Here is a 23,733-nt window from a genome sequence, read left to right as displayed (position 1 = left end):
AGGATTTTGAGTCATTTTTTGACATTTCATTATAATGAAACGCGAAAAACAGAATTCAAGAGCAAATCCATTATCCTGTGTTCCATTTTCAGTTGAAAATAGGATATTGATATTTTACTCATTTTTCCGTTGGAATAGGCGACGGGCGACGGGATTTCCACGCAATATTCGATTTTCCGTCACCAGTTGTCGACCGGTCACTGAATGGTACTTTAATACCCTGATTGCGCCCCCCTCCCCTTTACAGAATTCCTGGATCCGCCCATCACTCTAAGAATTCCATTTTCTGTCAGGCCTGACAGAAAATGGAATTCTTAGAGTGACAGTTCTCTGTATCGACTCTACGTGGCCGTAGGTTGGTCCTTCGAACTACAATAATCTAAATCATTGAATAAGTACCCAGCCCAGAAACTTGTAGAACTTTCTTTGTGGTGCAACTGCGCTTTTCTAAAAACTCAGAACTTCACTGATGGAGGCAGTCATGTGATACACGGAAAGGACAAAGCGAGCGCGTTCCGGGCCCAGCTTAGTCCCTCGATATCGGGGAGGTGGGATGATCCCGAACGAACGTGCATGAATTGGGATTCGCCGGTAGCTGATCGTGAGCTAGCGACGCAGCCGTCTTGCTTGGCAGGTCAATGATAAATCGCGCCATAGCTCAGTTCCTGTCGTTCATTCGTACCCGACAATATTCAGTAATGGCATCTGCTAACAAGTATGTCGATCTGCCCAACGGAAAAAAGATGCCCATACTGGGACTGGGCACTTGGAAGGTGAGAGATACCACGATTCCATGTTCTAGAAAAGTTATGTAAGGTAGGATTCTTTGACGGTCCCACCTATTGATAAAAAAGTAATGCTGTCGTTTGTGAGGTTGCATGTATGTAACTGTAACAGAAGTTATAGGTTCTAGATATACTCATAATATACTCAGAGTAATAATGCTATACAGAAAACTGCATGGTGTCTATATAAGCAATGTGATACATGACACGTGTATTTGTGAATGTATCAATTTGATTGGTTTTTCTGTAGTGTAGGTTTGGTTTGGTTTGGTTTGGTTTTATTTCCCGTCATAAAAAGCATACAATGAAATAACTTTACAAATATACAGAGTTTACAGAAATGCAATGTTATACAAACTATACAAACAAAAGAAAATTAACATCATTAAACAGTACGAGTGAGAGTTTACAAACACAGAACCTAAGCAATAATAACAAAGACAAAGTGATAGATGAGATAGTGGAAAACGGCTGGAAAACCCATATTCAGCGACACTGTTGTAGAGTCACTGGTCTTCCATGGGGACCAGAAGAAGAAGAAAAAGAAGAAGAAGAAGAAGAAGAAAAAGAAGAAGAAAAAAATATAGAAAAAAAAGTGGGAGGAAACGGGGTAATATCGTCTTGTAATAACAATAATGATATTCAATATTATCTTCTTATTCAAATTAAAAATCGATAATTATACAGATTGATACATAAACATCATACATGAAAAATCTTTGAATTGTTCATAAAATAGACACCATTGAGTCTTATTCAGTCTAATTGTTTAACAATAATCGCTTAAATGTTACAATTGTTGGGCAGTTACAAATACAAATGGGAAGACTATTATGCAACTTTATACCTCTATAAAAAAATGTGCGTTTACAACTATTTGTTCGAGGTTTTGGTAAAGGAAGATTGTTGTATCGAAAATTATAGGGTTTATCAACATATGATATATTTTCTTGCAAATAACTGGGTGTTAAATTGTTCAAAACTTTAAACATCATAATTTGAACGTGACGAATTTGACGAGATTTCAGAATTTCCCACTGTAGAGATAAATATTTCATGCATGGATGATACGGAAAAATGAGATTGTGGCTTAGTCTTTAAAATGATTCTTCCTGCTCTATTTTGAAGTTTTTGTATTTGATTAAGAAGTTGCCCACGTGATGATTGAAATATAATATCTGCATAATCTAGATGAGGTAAAATAACCGTTCGATATATCAAATTTAAATATTTTCTACTGATAAATTGTCGTAAACGACGAAGAAATGAAATCATGCGACCCACCTTTTGACACAAATGATCAATATGAACATCCCATTTGAGTTCAGCATCGATATAAAGGCCCAAATATTTCACACTCTGTACTTGATTTATCACATGGCCTTTTATGCTAAGATCCAATCTATTATACCTTTTAATCATATGACGGTTCCCAATAAGCATACTCACAGTTTTTTCATAATTGATTTTAAGTTTATTTTTGGAAATCCACTTATCAAGTTTCAGAAGCTCATATCGCAAAATTGATTGTACTGTACGCGGGTCTTTATGAGAAACATATAAAACTGTGTCGTCCGCATACAAATGTACGCTACATAAATCAAACACAGAAGGTAAATCATTGATAAATATAATGAATAGCAAGGGACCTAAGATAGATCCTTGAGGCACCCCCAGCCCAATGGGTAATTCTTCAGAAAAACAATTCCCTATACTAGTAACAATCCTCCGATCCGAGAGATAGCTTTCAAACCATTTAAGCGAGGTGCTACTGATCCCTATTCTATGCATTGTATTGAGAAGGCATTTCACATTGACCAGGTCGAAAGCCTTTTGAAGATCGACAAATACGGCACCTGTATACATTCCTTCATCCATGGCTTTTAACCACGTATCCGTGACCTTAATCAGTGCTGTGGAAGTAGAATGATTCGGACGAAAACCCGATTGTTCTATTGTGAGTATATTATTCTGACTCAAATGCTGAATCAACTGTTTTTGTATGACTCTCTCAAGGATTTTGGATAAACATGACAATATAGAAATTGGTCGGTAATTATTTGGAATCGATCTGTCACCCTTTTTATGTAAAGGAATAATTTTACCAACCTTCCATTTCTTGGGAACGATACCAAGGGTTATGGATTTATTAATCAAAAATGTTATAGGTTTAACAATTTCATTCTGAGAAATTTTCAAAATATGTACAGATATACCATCTAAGCCTTCAGATTTCTTATCTTTTAATAATTGTATTTCTTTTAAAATATCATCTTCGCTAACAGTACACAGTTTGAAAAGATTTTTGACACAGGTATCAGTAATTGAATTACAATTTTCAGGCTCATTCTCAGATGAATCAGAGATCAGTCCAGTCGCAACATTAGCAAAATGGTGGTTAAACTGATTTGCCATGCTCTGGCACTGACTGGGTGGAGGCTGGGAATTGGAACCTTCCTTTGGTAATAATGAAGCCAGTATTTTCCAAGACTTGCTGGCGTTTTGTTCCTTGGTTAAGTGTTCAGTATAATAGCTTCTTTTCGATTTTTTAATCAAGGAGGTTACTTTGTTTTTCAGAACACGGTACATTTTCCAGTCATTTTCGTTTTGGGACTTAAAAGCTTTTCGTTTGGCTAAGTCTCTTTTTTTCATGAGAACAAAAATCGAATCATTAAGCCATGGGGATTTATTTGCACGCACTCTCTTAGTTTTAAGAGGCATATGCTTGTTAACAACGTGAAACAAAAGCTTTTCGAAATTTGCAGTAGCTTGATCGATGTCATTCTCCCCCTCAACCTCAATCCAATTCATTTGAGATAGATCAGACATGAACATTTCAATGTCAACACCTTTCGATTTTCTGTAAGTGATATAATTTACGCCTGATTGAGTTTGATGGGCTTTCCATACAAGGTAGCTCATTGAGTGGTCGCTTACACCATTGTGTATAACACCAGAAGACTTTATCATTTCAATACTGTTCGTTAACATATGATCGATAAGCGATGCAGATTCATTAGTGATTCGGGTACATTCAGTAGTGTTAACAAAATTCAGAGAGTATATATCATTTATCCGTATATATCGTTTAGTAGTACAATCACTAGCCTTCTTTTGAATGTCAAGATTTATATCGCCCATGATAATGAGGTGACACTCAAGACTTTCTGTGAATTCCAAAAAACGTTCATATTGGTCAAGAAGATCACTTTTAGAGTTTGGAGGCCGATACCAGTTGACAATCACAATAGGTTTTGACTTTTTAGAACGAATAATCAAAACAATTGCTTCCAGTCCTGACATAGGAGAGTCTTCTATGATTTCGAATTCTAAACTCTCATGGATGTAAAATGATACCCCACCTCCAGATCTGTTACGATCTTTTCTAACTATATTGTAATGAGGAATTTCTATTTCACGATCATATATTGACTCATCAAGTCTTGTTAAAGCAAAAACGTGTATATCATTACAGCACAAAATTGAACGTATTTCATCAATATGTTTGACAAGACTTACAACGTTCAATTGAACAAACTTCAAACCTTTGCCTGTAAAATTTGAATATACCAGATTTGGTTTAGGGGGGGTTTGAACATCGGTGTCTAACAATTTGGGGCTACATAATTGATCAATTTGGCTGTCATTACAAATGTCTGTATCAGAAAATGGTAGATGTTGCATAATACACCGAGGACATTCCCAGCCAATAAAATGATGAGATATATCATTGTACAAATTTATTGGTACATTACTACAAGAAATATGAACCCATTGATCACATGATGTGCATAGAAGACCTTTTTGATTTGCTTTTACAGCAAGATTACATAAGACACAAGGATATTGTGTAACCATAATAATTTGCCAGTTCAAATTCAAGACGAATGTAGATAAAAAAAGGCCAAAAAAAAGTAGGAAAAAGAAAAAGAAAAGAAATATCAAAGAAACTACTTAATTGACATAAAAATTGCACAAATTAAAGTTTTAAATAATGCGTGTGATACAAACTTGAAAATCACATGTTCCGTGAAGTGTCGATATATTATATGAATGAAGTTATCTGACTCATATAAGCAATACATCAAAATAATATAGCCGCATAACTGGTGAATGCATGCGTCTTGAACTGCGGCCATTATCTAAAACAACTTATCTATCACAGGAAATTTGACGCAGCATTTAACATGAAAACTTGAGAAAGACTACGAAGTAGCACTGAACGAATGGCCGTGACACTGGTAAAAACAGGAGAAAGCAGGAAAATGGCTCTGCACAGGTCAAGACATAATAGAACATTGGAACTACAGACAGGTCAAGACCTACCAAAAGATGCCAAGAAGAGATAAAGCAGCCACGATTGCATAAAACTGGTCAAGGCATACTACAACACGCAGGTCATTAGGACCCCACTGTAAGCAGGCCAAAACATTGTTGATACGTCAACAGGCCAAAACATAGGTGATACGTCTTCTACTTCTAGTGATAAATTTTCATTTTCACAGCCTTATTAAAATTATAATTATGATCATAAGGACAGACTGGATTATTAAAAAAGGTTAACTCATTTGTGCACACACAAAAAAATAATAAAGTACAGCAAACAAACAAAGGACTGGAATTTACCCTCACATAGAATCTTCATTCCATGAAGCAAAACTTAGCCAGTTCCAATATACACAATCGCTGCATTGTGAAAAGAAAGCCACACCCAGACTACAATTGGGTGATTAATATAAATTCCTGTATTTAAATCTATGTTGTCCCTGCTGTGTTACTAACAATATGTTGGTGACACAGTATCGTCATCATCATCATCACCATTCACTTCTGTCATAAACTTTGACAGAAGCAGTCAAAGTTGCCATTGCCAAATGGGGGAATTTGTTGCGTGAAAGTCAAGCTCGATATATTTCAGTGTTACTGTAAAACGAATGTTCATGTGCAATTTGATTTCGCGAGAGCCAAGATTTGCAAAATTAAAATGCATGTGAAAGTTCTTGTCTACACTACACGCATTAAATGTTAGAGGCAACTCACGAAAATTTCATGCCACGAAGATATCGTGTTTTACAGTATAATATTCTGACATCGATGACCAATCTAGCTATAACTCTTTCTCACTGTAAAGCTCATTGGAAATACTTCACCTTTATCGGAGTTTCTGTGTGCTTAGAATGTAGTATAATTATTGGTTAACCATGCTAATAATTGCTGTTTTGCTTGCCCAAGAACTGGAGTTTGTGCTTCAAACCCAGGCCCAATCTTGTGGTTCGTGCTTGTGATGGTGTTATTTGAAATAGTGTCAATCTTATTAATCCAGGTAAAAGTGACTGTTTTCATGCTCATTCACCCTGCTTGTGTGCATATCTATGCTTCCTTTCAGTCTCCAGCTGAGAAAGTGACGGAAGCGGTCAAAGTTGCTATTGATGCTGGCTATCGGCACATTGACTGCGCGCACGTCTATGGTAATGAGGTTGCTGTTGGAGCTGCCATCAATGCCAAGATAGAGGAAAACGTTGTCACCAGGGAAGACTTATTTGTGACCAGCAAGGTGCGTAGCGTCTTTGACACTCCTTCTTATCAAGAAGGTTTATGCATGCAAGAGTGACTCTGGTGTCTGGGAATGGTGTTTACATTGAACTAAATGGAACCTAAAAGAGGGGGGGGGGGAGAATGGGTTATTAGTTTGCCAACATTAGCCAAAAAAAAAAGAAAAAAAGTAGAAAATATGCGTGACACCTTGATTATCTGCTCTATGGTGTGTAGTCACAGGGACAATATCCATTCCCATATCTACCACATCCATTTAATCAGTAAATTATGATATGTGTGGGTTTCAAAGTTAATATTGGTTTTTTTGTTGTTGTAGTTGTTTTGTTTTTTGCTGTTTTTGTTATTAGTGGCCAAGTACAGTCACCCTGAAAGAAATTTCAACCATTGAAACTTCATGTGGATACGTGAACTTGAAAAGAAGAATTGTAAAGATATTAGGCATATTAACTCTGCTCTTTGCACACCCATCTCTCTCTCTCTCTCTTTCTGGCTACAGCTCTGGAACACCATGCATCATCCGGATGATGTGAGGGGCGCCTGTGAGGAAACGTTGAAAAACCTCAACCTCTCCTACATTGATCTCTACCTTATCCACTGGCCAATGGCCTACAAGGTTGGTGTACAAATGATTTGCGTGTGTTTATTGCTAAAAATACATACCGGTACACAAGTTATAAACTCATAAGAGGTGGATTGTGGGAGTACCCCCATTGTTTATTTCCTATAGACAAATACACCAATTATGTCAATATTTAACCCCTCAGTACTGACTAAATAGAGGGAAACATAAAATGAATACCCTCACAATGTACCTCTTGCTTATCCACACAAACACACACAGACAAGCACACCCGCATGCATGCAAGTACGAACAACGACTGCTGCATAAACATCATTGAAAAACAGACATTTGAATGCGAGTGTATAATTTATACGTTTGTTTTACCATCTATTTACAGTCGTTTGCTACAGATAGTTCATAGATTGGCAAGGGAAAGAGGTATATGTACAGCTTGCTTTTTTGAGCACAGGTTCATGAGGTTTTTTTTTTTTTCTTTCTATGGCTTTATTGTAGTTTTATCCACATGGCACTGAGTGATAAATGGTTTTTAAACACGTATTGTGATACCTACATGAATGATAGCTGTATAGGACATGAGGTGTAGTATTACTGTATCATATTTTGGAGAGATTTTATTGAAGACTTTATCATACTAGCTTTTACATGATTTCATGATGATTTCTTTGTTTTGTCTTGTTTTCTTCTTCATCTAATTTTTATGCAGAGAGGAAAGGAGATGTTTCCCAAGGATGAGAATGGCAAATTTATCCCAGCAGATATTGACTACGTTGACACGTACCTGGTAAGTTCGAATCAGCTGTTGATCAAGGCTCATGTTATTAGAGGTTTGTGGAGTTCTGAGGTAACTTGCACACTGATATTACATGTACATGTATTGTCAAAGTCTGATCATTCCAGCTGTTACAGTAGTAAAAAGCATTCATTTGTAATATGATGTAATTGTGATTATGTACTTGCATTTTGATCATTGAAATTTACGTCTTTATATTTGTACTCTATCTATGTACAATGTGTATCTAAAATTCTTTTTATATTTTCACCTGCTAGAGCATCTGTTCTTTTCTTTATTATTTCTTTCTTTCTCTTTACCTCCCGTGAATTATAATGAGTTTTCATGCTCAACTGTCATACCTGTTGTCCTTTTCCTTCTTATTTTCTTTCCATTTTTTCATTCTGTGTATATCCCATACATTATTAGGAGTAATTTTATGATCAGTTTGTCAGCAAAATCAACAATGTTATCATATATGCATAATATGTCCTGTCCTGACTAATTTTTTCTTTCTTAATCTTTTGTAAGATCGACCTCTGTAAATGCAGATTATGTGTGTAAAGGTATATGGACCTTTTACAGCTGTATTTTTTTTTATACTTGTATTGAAGAAAAAATAATGATAATCTTGCCATCCATCATTTAGGCAATGGAGAAGCTGGTTGCTGATGGACTCTGCAAATCCATCGGTCTTTCGAACTTTTCCGCCAAAATGATCAAGAGAGTTCTGGAAAAGGCGTCTGTTCCTCCCGCCAACCACCAGGTAACTGTCTCTGGCATTCTGTGAACTTGCCTAACTCTCTTTCATATCACAAGGTTAAAGGGACTGTACAGTACTTGTTGAGGTGGGGATTCATGTTTTGAACATTCATAAGTGAGATAATGGGAAACCTCTTATGAAACATGAAAGAGCATGTAATTTTAAGAAGGATTCAACGTTTATTTGATGAAAATTGGTTTTCAAATGGGTGAGATATAAAAAAAAAAAACTGATAATAGTAGAAGGCAACAGGCCACGCTTTTTATTAGGATCACTTTGTTTCACCTTGTTTTTGGATATCTCAGCCATTTCAAAACCGATTTTCATCAAATAAAGTTTTGATACCCCTTAGAATTGCATGCTCTTTGACATCTCATAGAGTGGTTTCTGAATATCTCACAAAACGTTCAAAGCTAAATCCTCACCTCAACCAGAACTGTAACAAATTCCTTGATTTCTGACTGCTAGTATTATATCTTCAATATCCCTTTTGTCTGATTTTGTTCTGTTTTACAAAGCAGCAAACAAACAAACAACAATATAAATAGAGACATTTAACCCTAAAAAGACTGGGCTATTTTGGTAGCTCGAAAGACTGGGGGGGGGGGGGGGGGGGCCTAAAGGGCCCCCCCTTAAGATCTCGGCCGTGGATCGCGCGATCGCTGCGAAAATTTGCACAATGATAGTGTGCGATGTAATCTACAAGATCGTATATTTAAATTTTCCAAAATAGTCTTCTTTTATTTTATTTTGATTAATTATGCTAATTTATGCGAGAAATCAGACTCTTTGATCTAAATCAGTAAATAAAGCTCCAAAAGTGCTCATTTTTGGTCTAATTATTCTTTGTGGCATTCTTAGCAAATGCACTTGAAAAAAAATTCGGTATCAAAATTAATTTCTTATTTATTTTATTGTTTCATGAATTTCTTATGTATTTCTTTGTTTTTTTCGACCTTTTGTTTTTGTTGTTTTTTTAACAAAATTTGTGGCAGACACTTTTTGAAGCATAATACTCCTAAAAGAAATTAATTTTAGCCATCGAGAGTAAAAATAAGCATATTTATATGAACCATGTGAAAAAACTCAATTTGCATTGACTTTGTACACAAAATCACATTTTTGAGCCATTTTCGGCCTCACATGCATGTACAAAATGTTATGTTACTTCAGAACCGTACCCCCGGGCGTCATAAATTTGGTGTCAAAATGTGCGGGAAACTTGAAAGAAAAATGTCATAGAGCATCGCGGCAAGAGCATTGCGTGTTGCAGAGTAATCGCGCGGAATGTCGAGGGGGGGGGCCTTTTAGGCCCCCCCCCCCCCAGTCTTTTTAGGGTTAAAGCCCAATAAGACCCAAACCTGAGGTGAATGGGACTCTGTTTCTTTTTCATCTGTGCTTATGGCGTTTTATCTTCCCCGGCAATCCCTTCCACAAACCACACATACACTTGTCACTAAGGAGCAGCTCAGAAATCATCATCACTCCCTTATCTTGTTCTTAGCATAGATTTTTTTTTTTCAGTATTTGTTCATTTCCACTTCATTCATTGATATACATTCCATGTGAATGTATACATACATGCAAAACAAATGCGCATAACATAGCATCTTACGTCAAAGAATGCAATGAACAGATTTGAATGTCAGTTGTTTTTTTTGTGTGTGTGTTTTTTTTAACAAAAAACTCTCCCCACCCCACAAATATATGTATACTACTCATTAACTTCTTTGATCATTTTGCCATCAAAGGATTATTGTATGATTTCATTGATGATGATAACAAGAAGCAAACGAATGAGATATTCCTTTTCAAACAGTTGTAAGCAGTAATGCAAATTGAACATTGACAGAAGCAATATCATAGAAAAACAGCATAAGTGGTATACATAAACACACATCACAAGTTTAAACTTCATGCCCTTTTTCATTATATGAATGTAGTCGATCACTTTGTTATCACCATATTGACGCAGATTTAACGGTTCAAGATTTTTTTCTAGTTTTTTTAGTGAAAGGTTGAAGAAATTGCATAATATGCAATACGTAAGAAATTGCATAATATGCAATTTTGTATCAGAGCAATCAGCAGGATTTTTGTGCGAACAAGATTCGTAAGATGCTATTCTGATAAAAAAGGTTGTTCGGTTTGAATATGACAAGGAATGTAAGAGGCTACATCTAGACTGCATTTGAATAGGCATAGTATAATTAGTATTTCCATTTTTTCAGTTGACATTATTTCCCTGTTTATTTCAGAAACTACCAGATTCATTCAATCTCTGTAAGGTGTATGAATGAGATTTTTCCTAACTATTTTCATGTTACAGTGAAAGATCCTAAGAGTTAGATTTGTGGCTCCCATGGACAATTTTTTCTTCTGAGTATTATACAATGCATGATATTCACTCACCTGTAGCTACTCATATCTAATATGCACTCAGGATGGATACATGCATTTGCATTTTATTACACTTGGTATAGATTGTATTCCCATAAAAAGATATTTACAGCCTCCTTTAAGAACTAATGATCAATTAACCAAGAAGATCTGGTTAGGGCCAGTTGCTTCAGCTGCAACTCAAAAGTAAATATGACCTCACCAAAAGATTTTGGCCTTGCAGGGTTAACTTCCCGTCCCTCCCCCCCCCCCCCCCCCCCCCCCCAAGAAAAGAGACTCCAACATCTGTAGTACTTAATTTTCATGAATACTCAGTGTAACAAGGTGTTTATTTTGATGTCACTTATTTTATACAACAGTACATGGATATTGTCATACTTGACATTCTATCTAGTTAAACCAAGTTGAGTATTGAACAGTTGAATCTAGATGCAGGTAAAAAAATGTATGCATATAAGTATACAGTGGTACAGTGGTACAGGTACAGTTTACCATTGGGAGCAGTGATTTTAAAAATGTTTGAGTTATCACATTTTATGCATGTGTGTAGGTCAGTTGTATCACAAAACATCTTACCATATTAAAAAAAAAATTGAAATGAAGCCTAAAATATAATGAGATATCACCATTTTTCTCAATAAACCATAACTGTAGATGGTTTAGTCTAGAACATTCTTATTATAACTATTGTTCACATTTTGTATATTTAACAATACTTAATATTGATTATATTGATTCAAATTTTTACATTGGTTGTTTGTATCCTAAACTCACATCATAGAACTATTTTGAAGCACTAAGCTGAGTTTTTTGTTGCATCCGCAAATGGTGAATAATGCCTTTAAATTGTAATTCTGAAGGTCTAAGGTCACCTGTCAGGGTTTTTTATGGGTCTGCAAAGTTCAAGAAACTTTGAATTTGACTTTGATTTTGTTACAGGGTTTAAGGATGAATCCAAGGTTCATAATGCACTTACCTTTCCTTTTTCTATTCTTTCTTTTGCATGTACTGGTGTGTTTGTTTTGCCACGTCTGGCTGAATTGTTAGCTTCTCCACAGGTGTTATAATCAGTGAACTTTGGTGACACTGATTTCAGGATATTTTCTGCATCTTGCATTAAGGTGTATGAAGGTACAGAAATAGGTAATTGTTCATAGCAAAAAAAAAGAAAAAAGAAAAAAAAAAGGGTTTTGGAATGGAAACCCGCTGAATTTAAACAAAGCTACAGATAATCTCTAAACTCCTTCTGTGGTCCCCAGGTAAGATTAGACTCTGATTCTAACAACGTAACAGCTCATAGGTACAGTGAATTGGAGTGATTTCATCAGTTCTGTCGACTATTCCTGCTTGGAATATGAAAAGACTGGGAACATGGGCGGTCAAAGCATTGGAGGGATAAAAAGACTTTTGGTCAATTCCATTGTGACTTATGGGACAAAGTGACAATTTTCGGCAATTTCAAACCAGTATTTTGAGAAAATAGTTGCATCAAATGCATTTTTTTCAGTTCATGGTTAGATCCATCATATCACAGTTTATGAAAACACCATACTTAGTTTGAAAAGTATCATTTCATTACGCACAGCAACCAAAAATTGCTGTCGTGACTTATGGGACATTTGAGGACCACCGTTTTTCACATGGGAAAGTAAGTTCTGAAATATTCTTACACACAGAGTCTCTGGAAAGATATTTTCTTTCCTGAATGTAGCAAAGGGTTGGTGCTTACCCTGAGCCAAGTGGTATGAATATCTACTCATTGGTACAGTAGCAGGATAGGGAAAACCAGTGTGACTGATGGGACACAAAAACGTGACTTATGGGACGCTATCAACTACCACATTTTGAGATTGAGAGAATAATATTTGCTGATGCCGGAACAAGTTCTAGAACATCATAAAACCAATCTATGACCAAAGAACATTCAGAAAATAAGCCATCTGAGAATTACACAAGCTGTATTATGGTCATAATAGTGTATCAGAAATGATACATAAATTCTGCAAAAATTGGCAATTTTCATGAAAAATGAAGGTTTTTCGGACATAACTCCACTCCACGTTCACTGATGTTCACAAATGAGGTATCAAAATATCCGTTGTGAAAGGCTGCTTTGAGTAAACAATACCAGATCATCTAATTAAGCTTCATTAATCATCTATACTCAATAGTTTGATTTTCATAAAATGCAACCTTTCTGTGGAATTGACCTTTTGCAATATTCTGCTTGAAAGTAATCTTGATTAATTGACTAAGAGAAGGTGAAGAAATGAATGCTGACTTGAACGTGCTGGATTAAATATTTACTTGTGTGAGATGTGCTGGTCAAAATCTTACCTACGGAAAGAAAAAAAGGTTTTAAAATTTAAAACAACTCATTCTCTCAGGTGGAGCTGCACCCCTACCTTACCCAAGAGAAGCTGGTGAGTTTCTGCAAGGAGAACAATATAATCGTGACAGCTTACAGTCCTCTCGGCTCTCCGGACAGACCATGGTAAGTCCAGGGTTTTGCCTGAACATAGAGCCTGATGTCAACTACAACTAGAGTACATGGTCATACAATAAAAAATATTGATTTTCTATTTTTAGTAAATTAAGTATGCAAATTTTTCACCTGTAACACCATTAAAAAGACTGAAAGATTGCTAAATTTTTGTCTCAGAATTCCCAGGCATGAGATTTCTCCGCGGATTTCCACGGATTTTGAAATTCTGGGGGGAAAATACACAGTCGGGGAAAACTTTCCGTGATTTTCCTCTTTTTCTTTCTTTTTTTTTTTTTCATCCCCCATATCTCGCCGTACTATGACGAGTATGTCTAGCGATGTTTAGATCTAGCGATGTCACGATTTCAATAACTGTCGAACACTTACTCAATCCAACACCAACAATCATAACCATAACCGAAGAAAGTCCATTTATATTCCAAAACACAATGTGTGTCTCGCCGAATAATGTGTGATGATAAAGCCAGTATTTTGGCAGTAAAAGTAGCGGCAACAGAAGAAACTCTGCTGTTTTCTGCTCGCGGTAAGCTGCCAGCAGGTGAGGAGTGGTGACTTGAAGTTTGAAGTTTGAAGTTTATTTGAACAATTTCTAATGACCCCTTTCGGAATATGAGAAATTTACAATGTCTTTGTAACAGTAAAATACAACCAACATGATGTTAACATATATACAGTTGTACATACATGTATGAACAAATATACAAGTAATAATCATAAAGTACATTGAAAACACGATGCAAAGGGATGCCTGACACAAAAAGGATATCAAGGTACCCATGTACACCCATATGTGTGTATATACTTTAGCATACATAAAACATGTATTCATATACTTGCTATGCCTGCCTGCTTCACGTGTATACGTGTGTAGAGCACCAGCACAGCGCACGCACCAAGTTCACGCAGAAAAAAAAGAAAAATCCCACGATGCCAAGGTGCCAGACTGGGAATGGGGAGGGGTTGAGAGAGAAACCAATCAAACAGAAGAAACCGCGCGTACTGGCGCATTCTTGGAGGTCATGAACTGTCTGGGGTGTTGGAGATGAACAGGGAAAGAATGTTTGATTACTGAGTAAAGATAGCTCAAGTCGAAGCCCCATGCAGGGCGAAGACCCAGGATTGCAAATGTTATGATTTTATATTTCTTTCATGTAAGCTCCTTAAAATCACTCTCCTGCAATATTTGATGAGCTTAATTTAGGTGTTAGAATGTCAAATTTTTCATGAGATTGTAACTATGTGTAATACAATACTATATACCTATTGATTTATCAATCTGTAAACCACAAATGTGACTACCAGTGACAATAAAAAAGACTTGAGATTTTTTTTTGTCTTCATCCTAATACTTCCAAGTTCACATGAAATTTCTGATGTTTTTACTGCAGCATCAACAGTCTAACATAAATTACTGAAATATTGGTCAAATTTAGAGGATGCAAATCTATGTGGACGATCATCCACATGAAAATTTGTGACACTCAACTCGTCTTTTTTGATGTTTTTCTTTCAGTCCAAAAGGAAGACAGAATAGTATCATGACGTTTGCAGTTGTTCAAAAGGTCTGCAATTGATAACTCACAGACTAAACCAAGGGGCTGTTCCCAGGCCCTCTCTCCAGTGGAGCAATTTACACGAGTGCGCAAATTCCTCTGCTATGTGGTTTGCCAGCCAGCTGTCGGAATGTGCTTTGAAGTTTCATGGCAGCCTGGCCTGGCTGGCATGAATGGGTGTCGAGTTTCAATCAATATCAACTGTTGTTTTATTCTTGTACTTGAACATGTCGTTTCACCTGACAGATACACGGAAATCGGGAAGGTGTAGGGGAGAGGGTTTTATTGTGTTGCAATGTGTGTGTGTGTGTGTGTGTATTTTTTTCCCTCGGTTTTTTTCTCTCTTTTTTGAGGGGGGGGGGGGGATGAGGCCAGAGTGGGGAAAGATCAGAGTGAAATGAGTGCTTGTTTCTTCTCTGGATTATTGACTGAAGAAAGATAAATTGATTGTTCCTTTCGTGCCAAATTTTTCAATCTGTTTAGACCTTCTGAAGGAATAAAAAGACTTGACTAGACAGTAGTAAGTCACTTGACTAGCAAGTCAAGAAAGAGGACATAATGATAGTTGTTGATACTGCAGGCCATGCAGGCTTTGATAAGTGATACACAAGTGTCACACGGCATGATTAACTGGATTGCAATGTGAGAGTATTTCTTCTTCAACGAGAAAATGAAGACCCTCGCGCACTGTAAACTGTTATATGAACTAAAGACAGCCAACAATGCTAAGCTGTGATTTATAACACTTTTTTTTTGTACCCGTATGAACTGAATCCAGCAAGACGTCACGTGGGTGTACATTTATGTGATGTGATTATGGCCTCACATTTGAGTAGGTATAACAGTTAAGCATATTCCTTCCTTTAAGGCCGTGTCGCACCAGCCTTGCGTGCGACTTGCAAAGAACAATTTTGACTACCCGGAGGTCCCCGTAGATATCCGCACATGACAGTACCTAGCATGTATCTCAAAAGTAGTCGCCCGGAGGTGCGCACGCATATTTTTTTACCCGCAACCGTTTTTAGGCCCTGTCACACCTTTCTGGGCAAGCTACTCGGGCTTGTTACGTGTAGGGATTTTCTAGCATACCGGACATTCCTGAGGGCGGAAAAGGATTTGTGCGAGTCAGCGCATGTGTCCTACTTGCTGGACGCGTTATACTTGCGAGTATACTGTGTGACCTTTGTACCAGTCGCGTGGGGGTTGACAACTTAGTGAAGGAATTCCTCTGATGGAATGGCTGAAATCTCACAGAATTTCATTATCTTGGCTGCATACGGGACTGCGAAGTACCTGCGTGGGAATTGCCTGGGAAGTACTGCCGCTAAGGGTCTCCTACTGGTGTTCTGCGTGGACCTCTACGGGCATTCCCGCGACTCACCCGGAAAAAGTTTTGGTCATGCTCAAAACTTGGCTGCGGTTAAATCGGACTTGCGTGAGCACCTCCGGGCAACTACGCGCTAGATGCTGTCAGGTGCGGACCAACTGCGGAGAGCTCCTTGGAGTAAATTTGTTTCCCCGCAAGTCAAGCCGCAGAAGTTCCCCCGTACGGTATGACAAGGCATGAATGAAAATTGCAAACATTCTTGTTCGCCCGCTGAAAATCTTCTACGTGCTGGAAACTACCTCCTCGCCACAAGCCCGCGTTATGGTGTGACACGGCCTTTAGATTTTGGAAGTGTCATTCATGACTTCAATTATCACAATGTTTATCTGTAAAATGTACCTCATAACAAAAGTAAATTTCAGTTGTAAAATGCATTAAAATAAGTTTTTTCATACCTTAGATTTCAAAAAGTCCTCACCGTGGGAGGGGGTACACCCCTCTCCCACACCCTCCCCCCGCTCGGTCGCTGCGCTCCCTCGCAGGGTCCCTTCTCTTTTTTTTTACATTTCTCTGTCTCATGCCTGATTCCTCAAGACACATCAAACAATTTTCTTGTAAAAAAATAGCACAATCAAAATCAATTTCTTTTGTTTCTTATTGTTTTGTAATTTCATATGTATTTTTTTTTCGACCTTTTGTTTTCTATTGTTTTTTTTTGCTAAAATTTGTTGCAGGCACGTTCTCAAGCTTATCTCCATTAGAGTTGATTAATTTCAATGATTAAACATTGAAATAATCTAATTTATATCAATTTAACAAAAAACATCATTTACATTGGAATTGCACAAGATAACATGAATTTGAGCTGTTTTCGGGTTGACATGCATATGCAAAACATTACGTAACTTCAGAACAGTGTACATGTACCCAGACGTCGCAAATTTGGTCTCAAAATATTCGGGAGATTTCAATGAAAGAAGTCATGAAACGGCACGACAAAATCTTTGCATGTTGCGGAATCATGGCGGGAAATGTTGGGGGGGGGTCAATTTGAATCCCCCCCCCCCCCCCCCCCCCAGTAAAGATAGGGTTAAACATGTTGATATGCACTATGCAGACATTCCCATATTCTTGTCTTCATTGGCATTTTGTGTTTCAAGTTAACTCCAAGAGAACCAAATATCATGTTACCGAAGCTTGTTCTGGTCTCTGCACTGGAATATTGCTATTTATTTTGCAGTTACAGTATAGTGACAGAAGGATATCGCCATTCGTTCATGAGTTTGCATCATGTGAAGTCTAAGTGCAATAGGATGTTCTTCATCTAGTGGTCAAAATGCAAATACGGGTTGTAGATGTCCTTATTCTTCATTACCATCAACTGCAGGGATAGACAATTGTTTTTCATGCATTGTTCACCTGTTTTGTATAGTAAGATGTATCGCCGGGTCATGACTCATGAGTGAGATATGTAATTAACCATTACATTGCATACAATTACACTGTATTAGTTTTTCTTTCTATCCATCAAGAACCAACGTTTAAAATTCTAAGGTTTACAGAGATTGTCTTCGAAAAAGGCAGTTACCCCCATGATGAAAATTTCCTGGTGTGGTGTGAGCGGTATATTCAAGGCATTGCATACATTGATAATCTCTGTCATCTCTCATAAAAATTAATTCCAGTCTTAGTGTACGTAGTGCAAGAGTAGAGTTGGAGAATGAAAGTGCAAGATACGGATGATCATTCTTCCCATATGCGGGTTTTCTATCCATTTCCTGAATGATGCAGGGTGAAGGACGACGATCCGAATCTGATGCAGGACCCCGTCGTCAAGGACATCGCCAAGAAGCGGGGCAAGAGCGAGGCCCAGATTCTCATCCGGTTCGCCCTGGACCGCGGCATCATCTGCATCCCGAAGAGCGTCACTCCGGCCTACATCCGGGCCAACTTTGAGGTGAGCCATATAGTGGATGCTCTCTAGCACTCATCTTCTACTATAGGAGAACCCCATTATAATGGGGTCCTCAAATGCATGACAATTACCTTGATATATCAGGCTTAAGCCCCAGTCACATACACGTGCCGGATCACCCCGGGTCTGATCCGGGGTGATCCGGGGAGAGATCCGTGTTGACGCCTTGGGCATTCTTAGACATTCGGGAGGCCAACACGGCAACTTTTGGAGGTAAAAAAATCCGGCGTCATCCGGGGACTGCTGTGTTGGCTGAGCAATCCGGGATGGTCCGTGTGGCCGCCGCATAGCTGCCATGTTGGTCCGTGTAAGCGCTGTGTAGATGCGGTGTTGTTCAGCCTTATTCGTGTAGTTACCTTGTTGATACTGTGTGTACAGTCATCAACGCTCGTCGACGCTCCATCCAGGGCGAAACTATCCCAGAACTCCCTGTAGCATCGTGTAGATCCTTGAGGATCCGTGTTTATATGTGACTAGGGCTTTATCACTGTATCAGGGCTAAAAAAAAGAAAAAGAAATATAAAGAGTTGGGACCTGGAAAGTTATATTCGACCTTTGTATTAAGAGGTTCTATTGTACAATTTGTACTTGCAACAGTCTTGTGGCCACATGAACCCCTAAAAGTGTGCTGTGTCAGTCGTGAAGACTTGGAAGTGGCTATGATGATGAAGATGTTGTTTAATGATCTCAAGTCACTAGTTTCACTGCTGATGTGCCCTTTTCATGTGCTTGGATTTTATGATAGCATATTAAATGAAAGTACATTCATCTACTTAAACAGAATGGTGTAATTTCCGTGAATAACAATAATATTGGTAACATGGAAGATGGGGTACCAGTAATTTCTGTGTGTGATGTGCTACTAGATCTGTATTTGCAGTCTCGTAATTTATGCCTCCACTGTATGCACTGAGTAGCCATATTCAAAAAGTATTACAATGTATGTATATTGTGCAGTCTTTACCAGTACTGTAGTGCCAATTATCTGTATACTGCATTAATGTACAGCAAGACCTCAATTATCTGGCCACGTCGGGACTGGCGGGCGTCCGGATAATTGATTTGGCTGGATATGAAAAGAGATATGCTCAAATACAGCACTTTTTAGCATGTCATGCTAGGGGTATTCACATGTTATTACCAATTTCCTAATATCATGACTATCTACATTGCATTGTCATGTTTCATTCTTCAGAAATTGATATGGAAATAAAACAAAGTACCAGTAAAATATCCCTTGAATGATATTGACCGACAGTGAGATCAATATTGCAACTCGTCGAATACTGCCACTGCATTAAACCATAAACACTGCTGTGCACTCAGTGCCAGTGACAAGCCTGGTACCAGTCTTTGACATCGTCTCCCGAACTGACTAAAAATTTACAATCCGCTTCGATGATTGGAATATATATCCCGTCATGTATTTGCACAATAATGATTGAACATGTGTTCGTCTTGATTCAGGAAAATGTTTTCTGCTGCAATGCAGTAAAATAGAAGAGAAATGATTGAAAAAAAAATGTCATCAGCGAAAGGTTTTGATAATGTCATCTTCTCTCTCTACATCTCTTTTATCTCTCTCACTGATTTAATAACAGGCTTTGAACTTTGAACTCAGCCCGGACGACATGAAGCAATTGATGGACCTGAACACTGGCTATAGGGGCTGTGGACTGGAATGGTAAGTCAGCCTTTTAATGTTAAGCAACAAGAGAGATAAATTCACTGTACTCTAGACATTAACATCACCCATCAGTCCAGTACTCAGTTTGTAGTACAAACAAGGTACGGGTGTTGGAGATCTCTGTTAAGTCAGTACTCGCCGTTACAACATTCTTCATGCAGCATATTTCGACTGGGCTGTGACACTCGGAGCACCTTGCAACATATGTGCAACAGTCATGGCGCGAGGTTGTATGAAATGCCAGGATGTTAATCACATTAATCAAACACATTTTCATTTTCGGGAGATATCATTATGTGTCACAAGGAACTTCTTTCAGTGATTGTAACCATTTATTTGTATGTCATCGCCAATCACAGGAGCAAATTTCACCCTTATGCAGATATCACATTGTTCCCTTCATTTGGCTGAATCTGATTGAGATTTCCTTGCATGATAGACAAATAACAGTAGTTTGCCATATTTACACAGCTGATAGATTGTGGAAAACACAAAGTGTTTTATGTGGTCTCATCATCAAAACTGGACTGCAATAGTTATATTATATTGGATGGCTATGAATGGGATACCAGGGGATATTGCATGAGTTAGGGCCAATATTGCACGAATCGAAGATGAGTGCAATATTGACCCTAACGAGTGCAATATTCCCTGGTTTTCCATGAATCAAGGCCATCCAATATAATTATTATCATCTATACAATCAAGCAGAGCAAGCATAAACTGCACAAAATTACCCGGCTTCTACTCGTCTTTGAAGTTGACTCGGCAGTCCCATCGATCCCAGCGCTGAAAAGGGGAAGCCCCTAAAACTGCGTATGAAACAAACAACTAGCAAGATGTTTGTGCGCTTGTGAAAAATGTAACAAAATGACGCGCACTAGTAGCAAGCGTTTGCGCATTCAGCAAGCGCTCACGCAATAAACGAGACAGAATTGAATATCGTGTGATCTTGAACGGCAAGTAGCAACGGTAGTCTATAGGGAATTAATACGTTGGTCTATTCGATTCGTTCAGTAAGCTCTGATATTGAACGGTAAAAATTGAGCGGAATACAATACGCGTTTTTAATGCGCCGCTAAAACGTCCTATATAGATGATAATAGATGATATGGTGACCTATCCTCAAAAGCAAGAACGAAGAGCAAGTTTGTCGCTCAGAAAATAGTTCGGATAAAGTTCTGTGCTATACTTCTCTTTACATTTTGAGTATGTTCTGGAATTGGGTAGCATAACCTGCTGAAGACGAATACCAAGTATACTCGGGCAGGTGTCTATGGGAAATGTGTGATGTAGCAAAATCAGCCCGACCTCAATGGGTCAATCCATGGACAGCTGATGTTTTGACTCATCACCTGCAAGCTTTGATGAGTTGGCCAGGATGTCGTTGTGGAGTGATAATTACATACAATTGTACATTGAAAGAATGAGATTCATTGTGGAGAATTGTGTAGTTTTAGGCTCTCCAGTGATAATGAGAATGCAGTCCACTCTATGTGAGGTGGCTTCTTGTAAGTGTGAGCAATGTTGTCTGAGAAGGTCTTGCCATGATTATTACCCAGGCATTGCCAGGTCCCCATTCAAATCCTATCATCAAGAGGGACATGGTAAGTGGAACATTTTATTTATTCATATCATTTCATTCTCAAAACAAATATGAACCTGAAATCTCCCCAATGCAAGTCTAGATTCTATTCTACTATACTACAGTGCTGGCGATGATAAAAAACAAAGTATTAAATCAATTCTTTTTCTTTTTAATTCTGTCCACAGGGTCTCACACCGTCAGCATCCCTTCAGTGGTGAGGAGAGAGACGAGGAGTAACTGGAGGGGTAGGTCAGCTGAGGATGACGGGGTGTGGTCTACCTCCACCAATATCAGGAGTCTTTTTTTTTTTCGTTTGCATGGGGCAAACTTGTTTTTAATGTTTGTATTTTCCTTTCTCTCAGACTCTCCTTTTGTTTTTAAGGCAATAATTTTGCATCTCTGATATGAAATAAATCGCAGCTTATCTTTCAAAATGGGTGTATGTATTTGAAAGGGCCAGCATGGTTGGCTTGTTTGTAATTTTTTGTTATCTTTTTCGTCATTCTAAGCAGTTAAAAAAAGTGGTTTTTGTGTTCAATTAATTCTTATCTTGACTCCCAAATGGTTCATGACACAAAAGATGCAAGTGACGTTGTGGAGATAGGATGCATATGATGCTGATTTCTGCAATTTGGTTATGGTTTTAACGATTCCCTTCATACATGTACTATTTGAACCAGGGTTTACGCTAACACATTAAGGTACGACGCACAATGTAAGGCACCGAGGTTGGTTTTTGCACTCATTTTACTCTGCAAAAGTTGTTTGTTTGTGGTCTGTTCTTTGTATCGTTCGTGGTTCTGCTTTGGCACCATGTTTCAGGATCTATAGCTTCAAGTGCTCCAGTGTGTGTGAATCTTAAGAGGTGCTTCTCTATCTTCTGTCCAGTATTCGTTTCTTGCCCATTTCCAAATAGGTGGGATCTCTTTGTCACTTATAAGACCAAGATTTATCACAGATGGTTTGGAGAGAATTTGTGCTATGGTAGAAGCTATCGGGTAAATTCAGTATGATAGCACATGGTTGAATGTGAATAGTATCAACAACTCAAGAAAAGAAAAAAACAACTACGGGTAGTGCTAAAGTTACACAAGGAAAGCCCTTGCATTATTTGATGTACATGTATGTGTATCTTTGTTTCACATGCCCTTTAGCACAATCTTCACAAATATGCAAAGATGGTTTGATATGTACAGACATGTATACTGTACTTTCATACATATACATGTAATCAATACTGGTATGCATCAACTCGTATGATGTTGATGTGGTATTTTAGCAATATCTATTATTTAACAAGATTTGAGGGATGTTAGTGTATCCACCCTTCATATTTCAACCTCTCTGCACTTTATTTCTGTGAAAGGAAATAAAAGGGAATAATTTTGTTTAAACATGAATTGATATGAATGCAAAGTGTCTCTAGCACAAACATAACGTACACATCCACACACTGGCAATTGTTTCTGCTCATTAGTGACAAAAAGTAGCATCCATGTTCACATTTTGGAGGATTCACAGGCTGTGCTTTGGACCCTTATGACCACTCTTGGCCAACAGAATTGTAAATTTTGGATGCAGGCATGGTGGAAAAGGGCGGGGCTTACCATGTGTGACAGGCGACGGAGCCCTCTTTAATGACGGATCATGATTGTAATTGGTTGGATTGTAGAAGCATTATCTTTCAGAGATTAACTCACTCCATGTCTAAAGATGTCTTTCAGTCTTTCTTTTCTCATTTTAATTTTGCTTCCCTCTGGCAGAATAACTAGGCAATTACAGTATAACCATGGGTACTATGATTTTGTATTGAAAGTGGGAAGTACCCTGGGGAGAAAGAGATAAGGTGAAGTAACAGATGGCAGAAGATTTGATAAAGCAGTTATGACCATGTGCCTGTCAGAGTCATCGACCATGTCATCGTTCGTTAAGTAGTCGTCTCAAGCCCCGTTTTAACAGATCCTTTCGAACTAGAATTCCTGCGGCAACATCTGGGTAACGGTCAGGGTACTGTAAAAGTGGATATTTTCGCGCGACTAATTTTTCGCGCTTTGCCGGGTGAGAAGAGTTTCGCATGTTTTTAATTCCGCGGATTCAAGACACCAAGTACACGAACATACAGCAAGCAAAAATATTCGCGTGCTTTTATTTTCGCGCTGGTTTCTGGTTGCGCGAAATGCACGAAAATTTCCACTTTTACAGTAATCCTTTTTCACCCTGCCTGTTAAAAATGGTCCCGGC

At 38.0% G+C, this 23,733-nt stretch overlaps 1 protein-coding gene across 1 annotated transcript; it reads left to right on the top strand.

Annotated features, from left to right (window-relative positions):
* Positions 1 to 619: 619 nt before the first annotated feature.
* Positions 620 to 23,457, top strand: LOC139745037 (aldo-keto reductase family 1 member B1-like). Its single transcript, XM_071655449.1, has 9 exons — positions 620 to 773; positions 6,172 to 6,339; positions 6,838 to 6,954; positions 7,628 to 7,705; positions 8,343 to 8,459; positions 13,244 to 13,350; positions 18,034 to 18,199; positions 19,819 to 19,901; positions 21,678 to 23,457. Exons 1-9 carry the CDS (start codon positions 639 to 641, stop codon positions 21,727 to 21,729), a joined length of 1,023 nt encoding a protein of 340 aa, XP_071511550.1. The 5' UTR covers positions 620 to 638; the 3' UTR covers positions 21,730 to 23,457.
* Positions 23,458 to 23,733: the final 276 nt, after the last annotated feature.

Source organism: Diadema antillarum, unplaced genomic scaffold (genome assembly GCF_040938485.1).
Source record: "Diadema antillarum isolate AM-2024a unplaced genomic scaffold, OU_Dant_1.0 seq00001230_RagTag, whole genome shotgun sequence".
In the NCBI taxonomy this organism is placed as follows: Eukaryota; Metazoa; Echinodermata; class Echinoidea; order Diadematoida; family Diadematidae; genus Diadema; species Diadema antillarum.
Note: the sequence above shows the minus strand (reverse complement) of the source record. Positions and strands in the feature narration are given on the sequence as shown.

Excerpts from the sequence above, each read along its gene's own strand:
- LOC139745037 (XM_071655449.1), top strand. The coding sequence starts at position 639 with ATGATAAATCGCGCCATAGCTCAGTTCCTGTCGTTCATTCGTACCCGA. Across the intron at positions 7,706-8,342 it reads ACTACGTTGACACGTACCTG|GCAATGGAGAAGCTGGTTGC; the intron begins GTAAGTTCGAAT and ends TCCATCATTTAG. Across the intron at positions 8,460-13,243 it reads TTCCTCCCGCCAACCACCAG|GTGGAGCTGCACCCCTACCT; the intron begins GTAACTGTCTCT and ends TCATTCTCTCAG.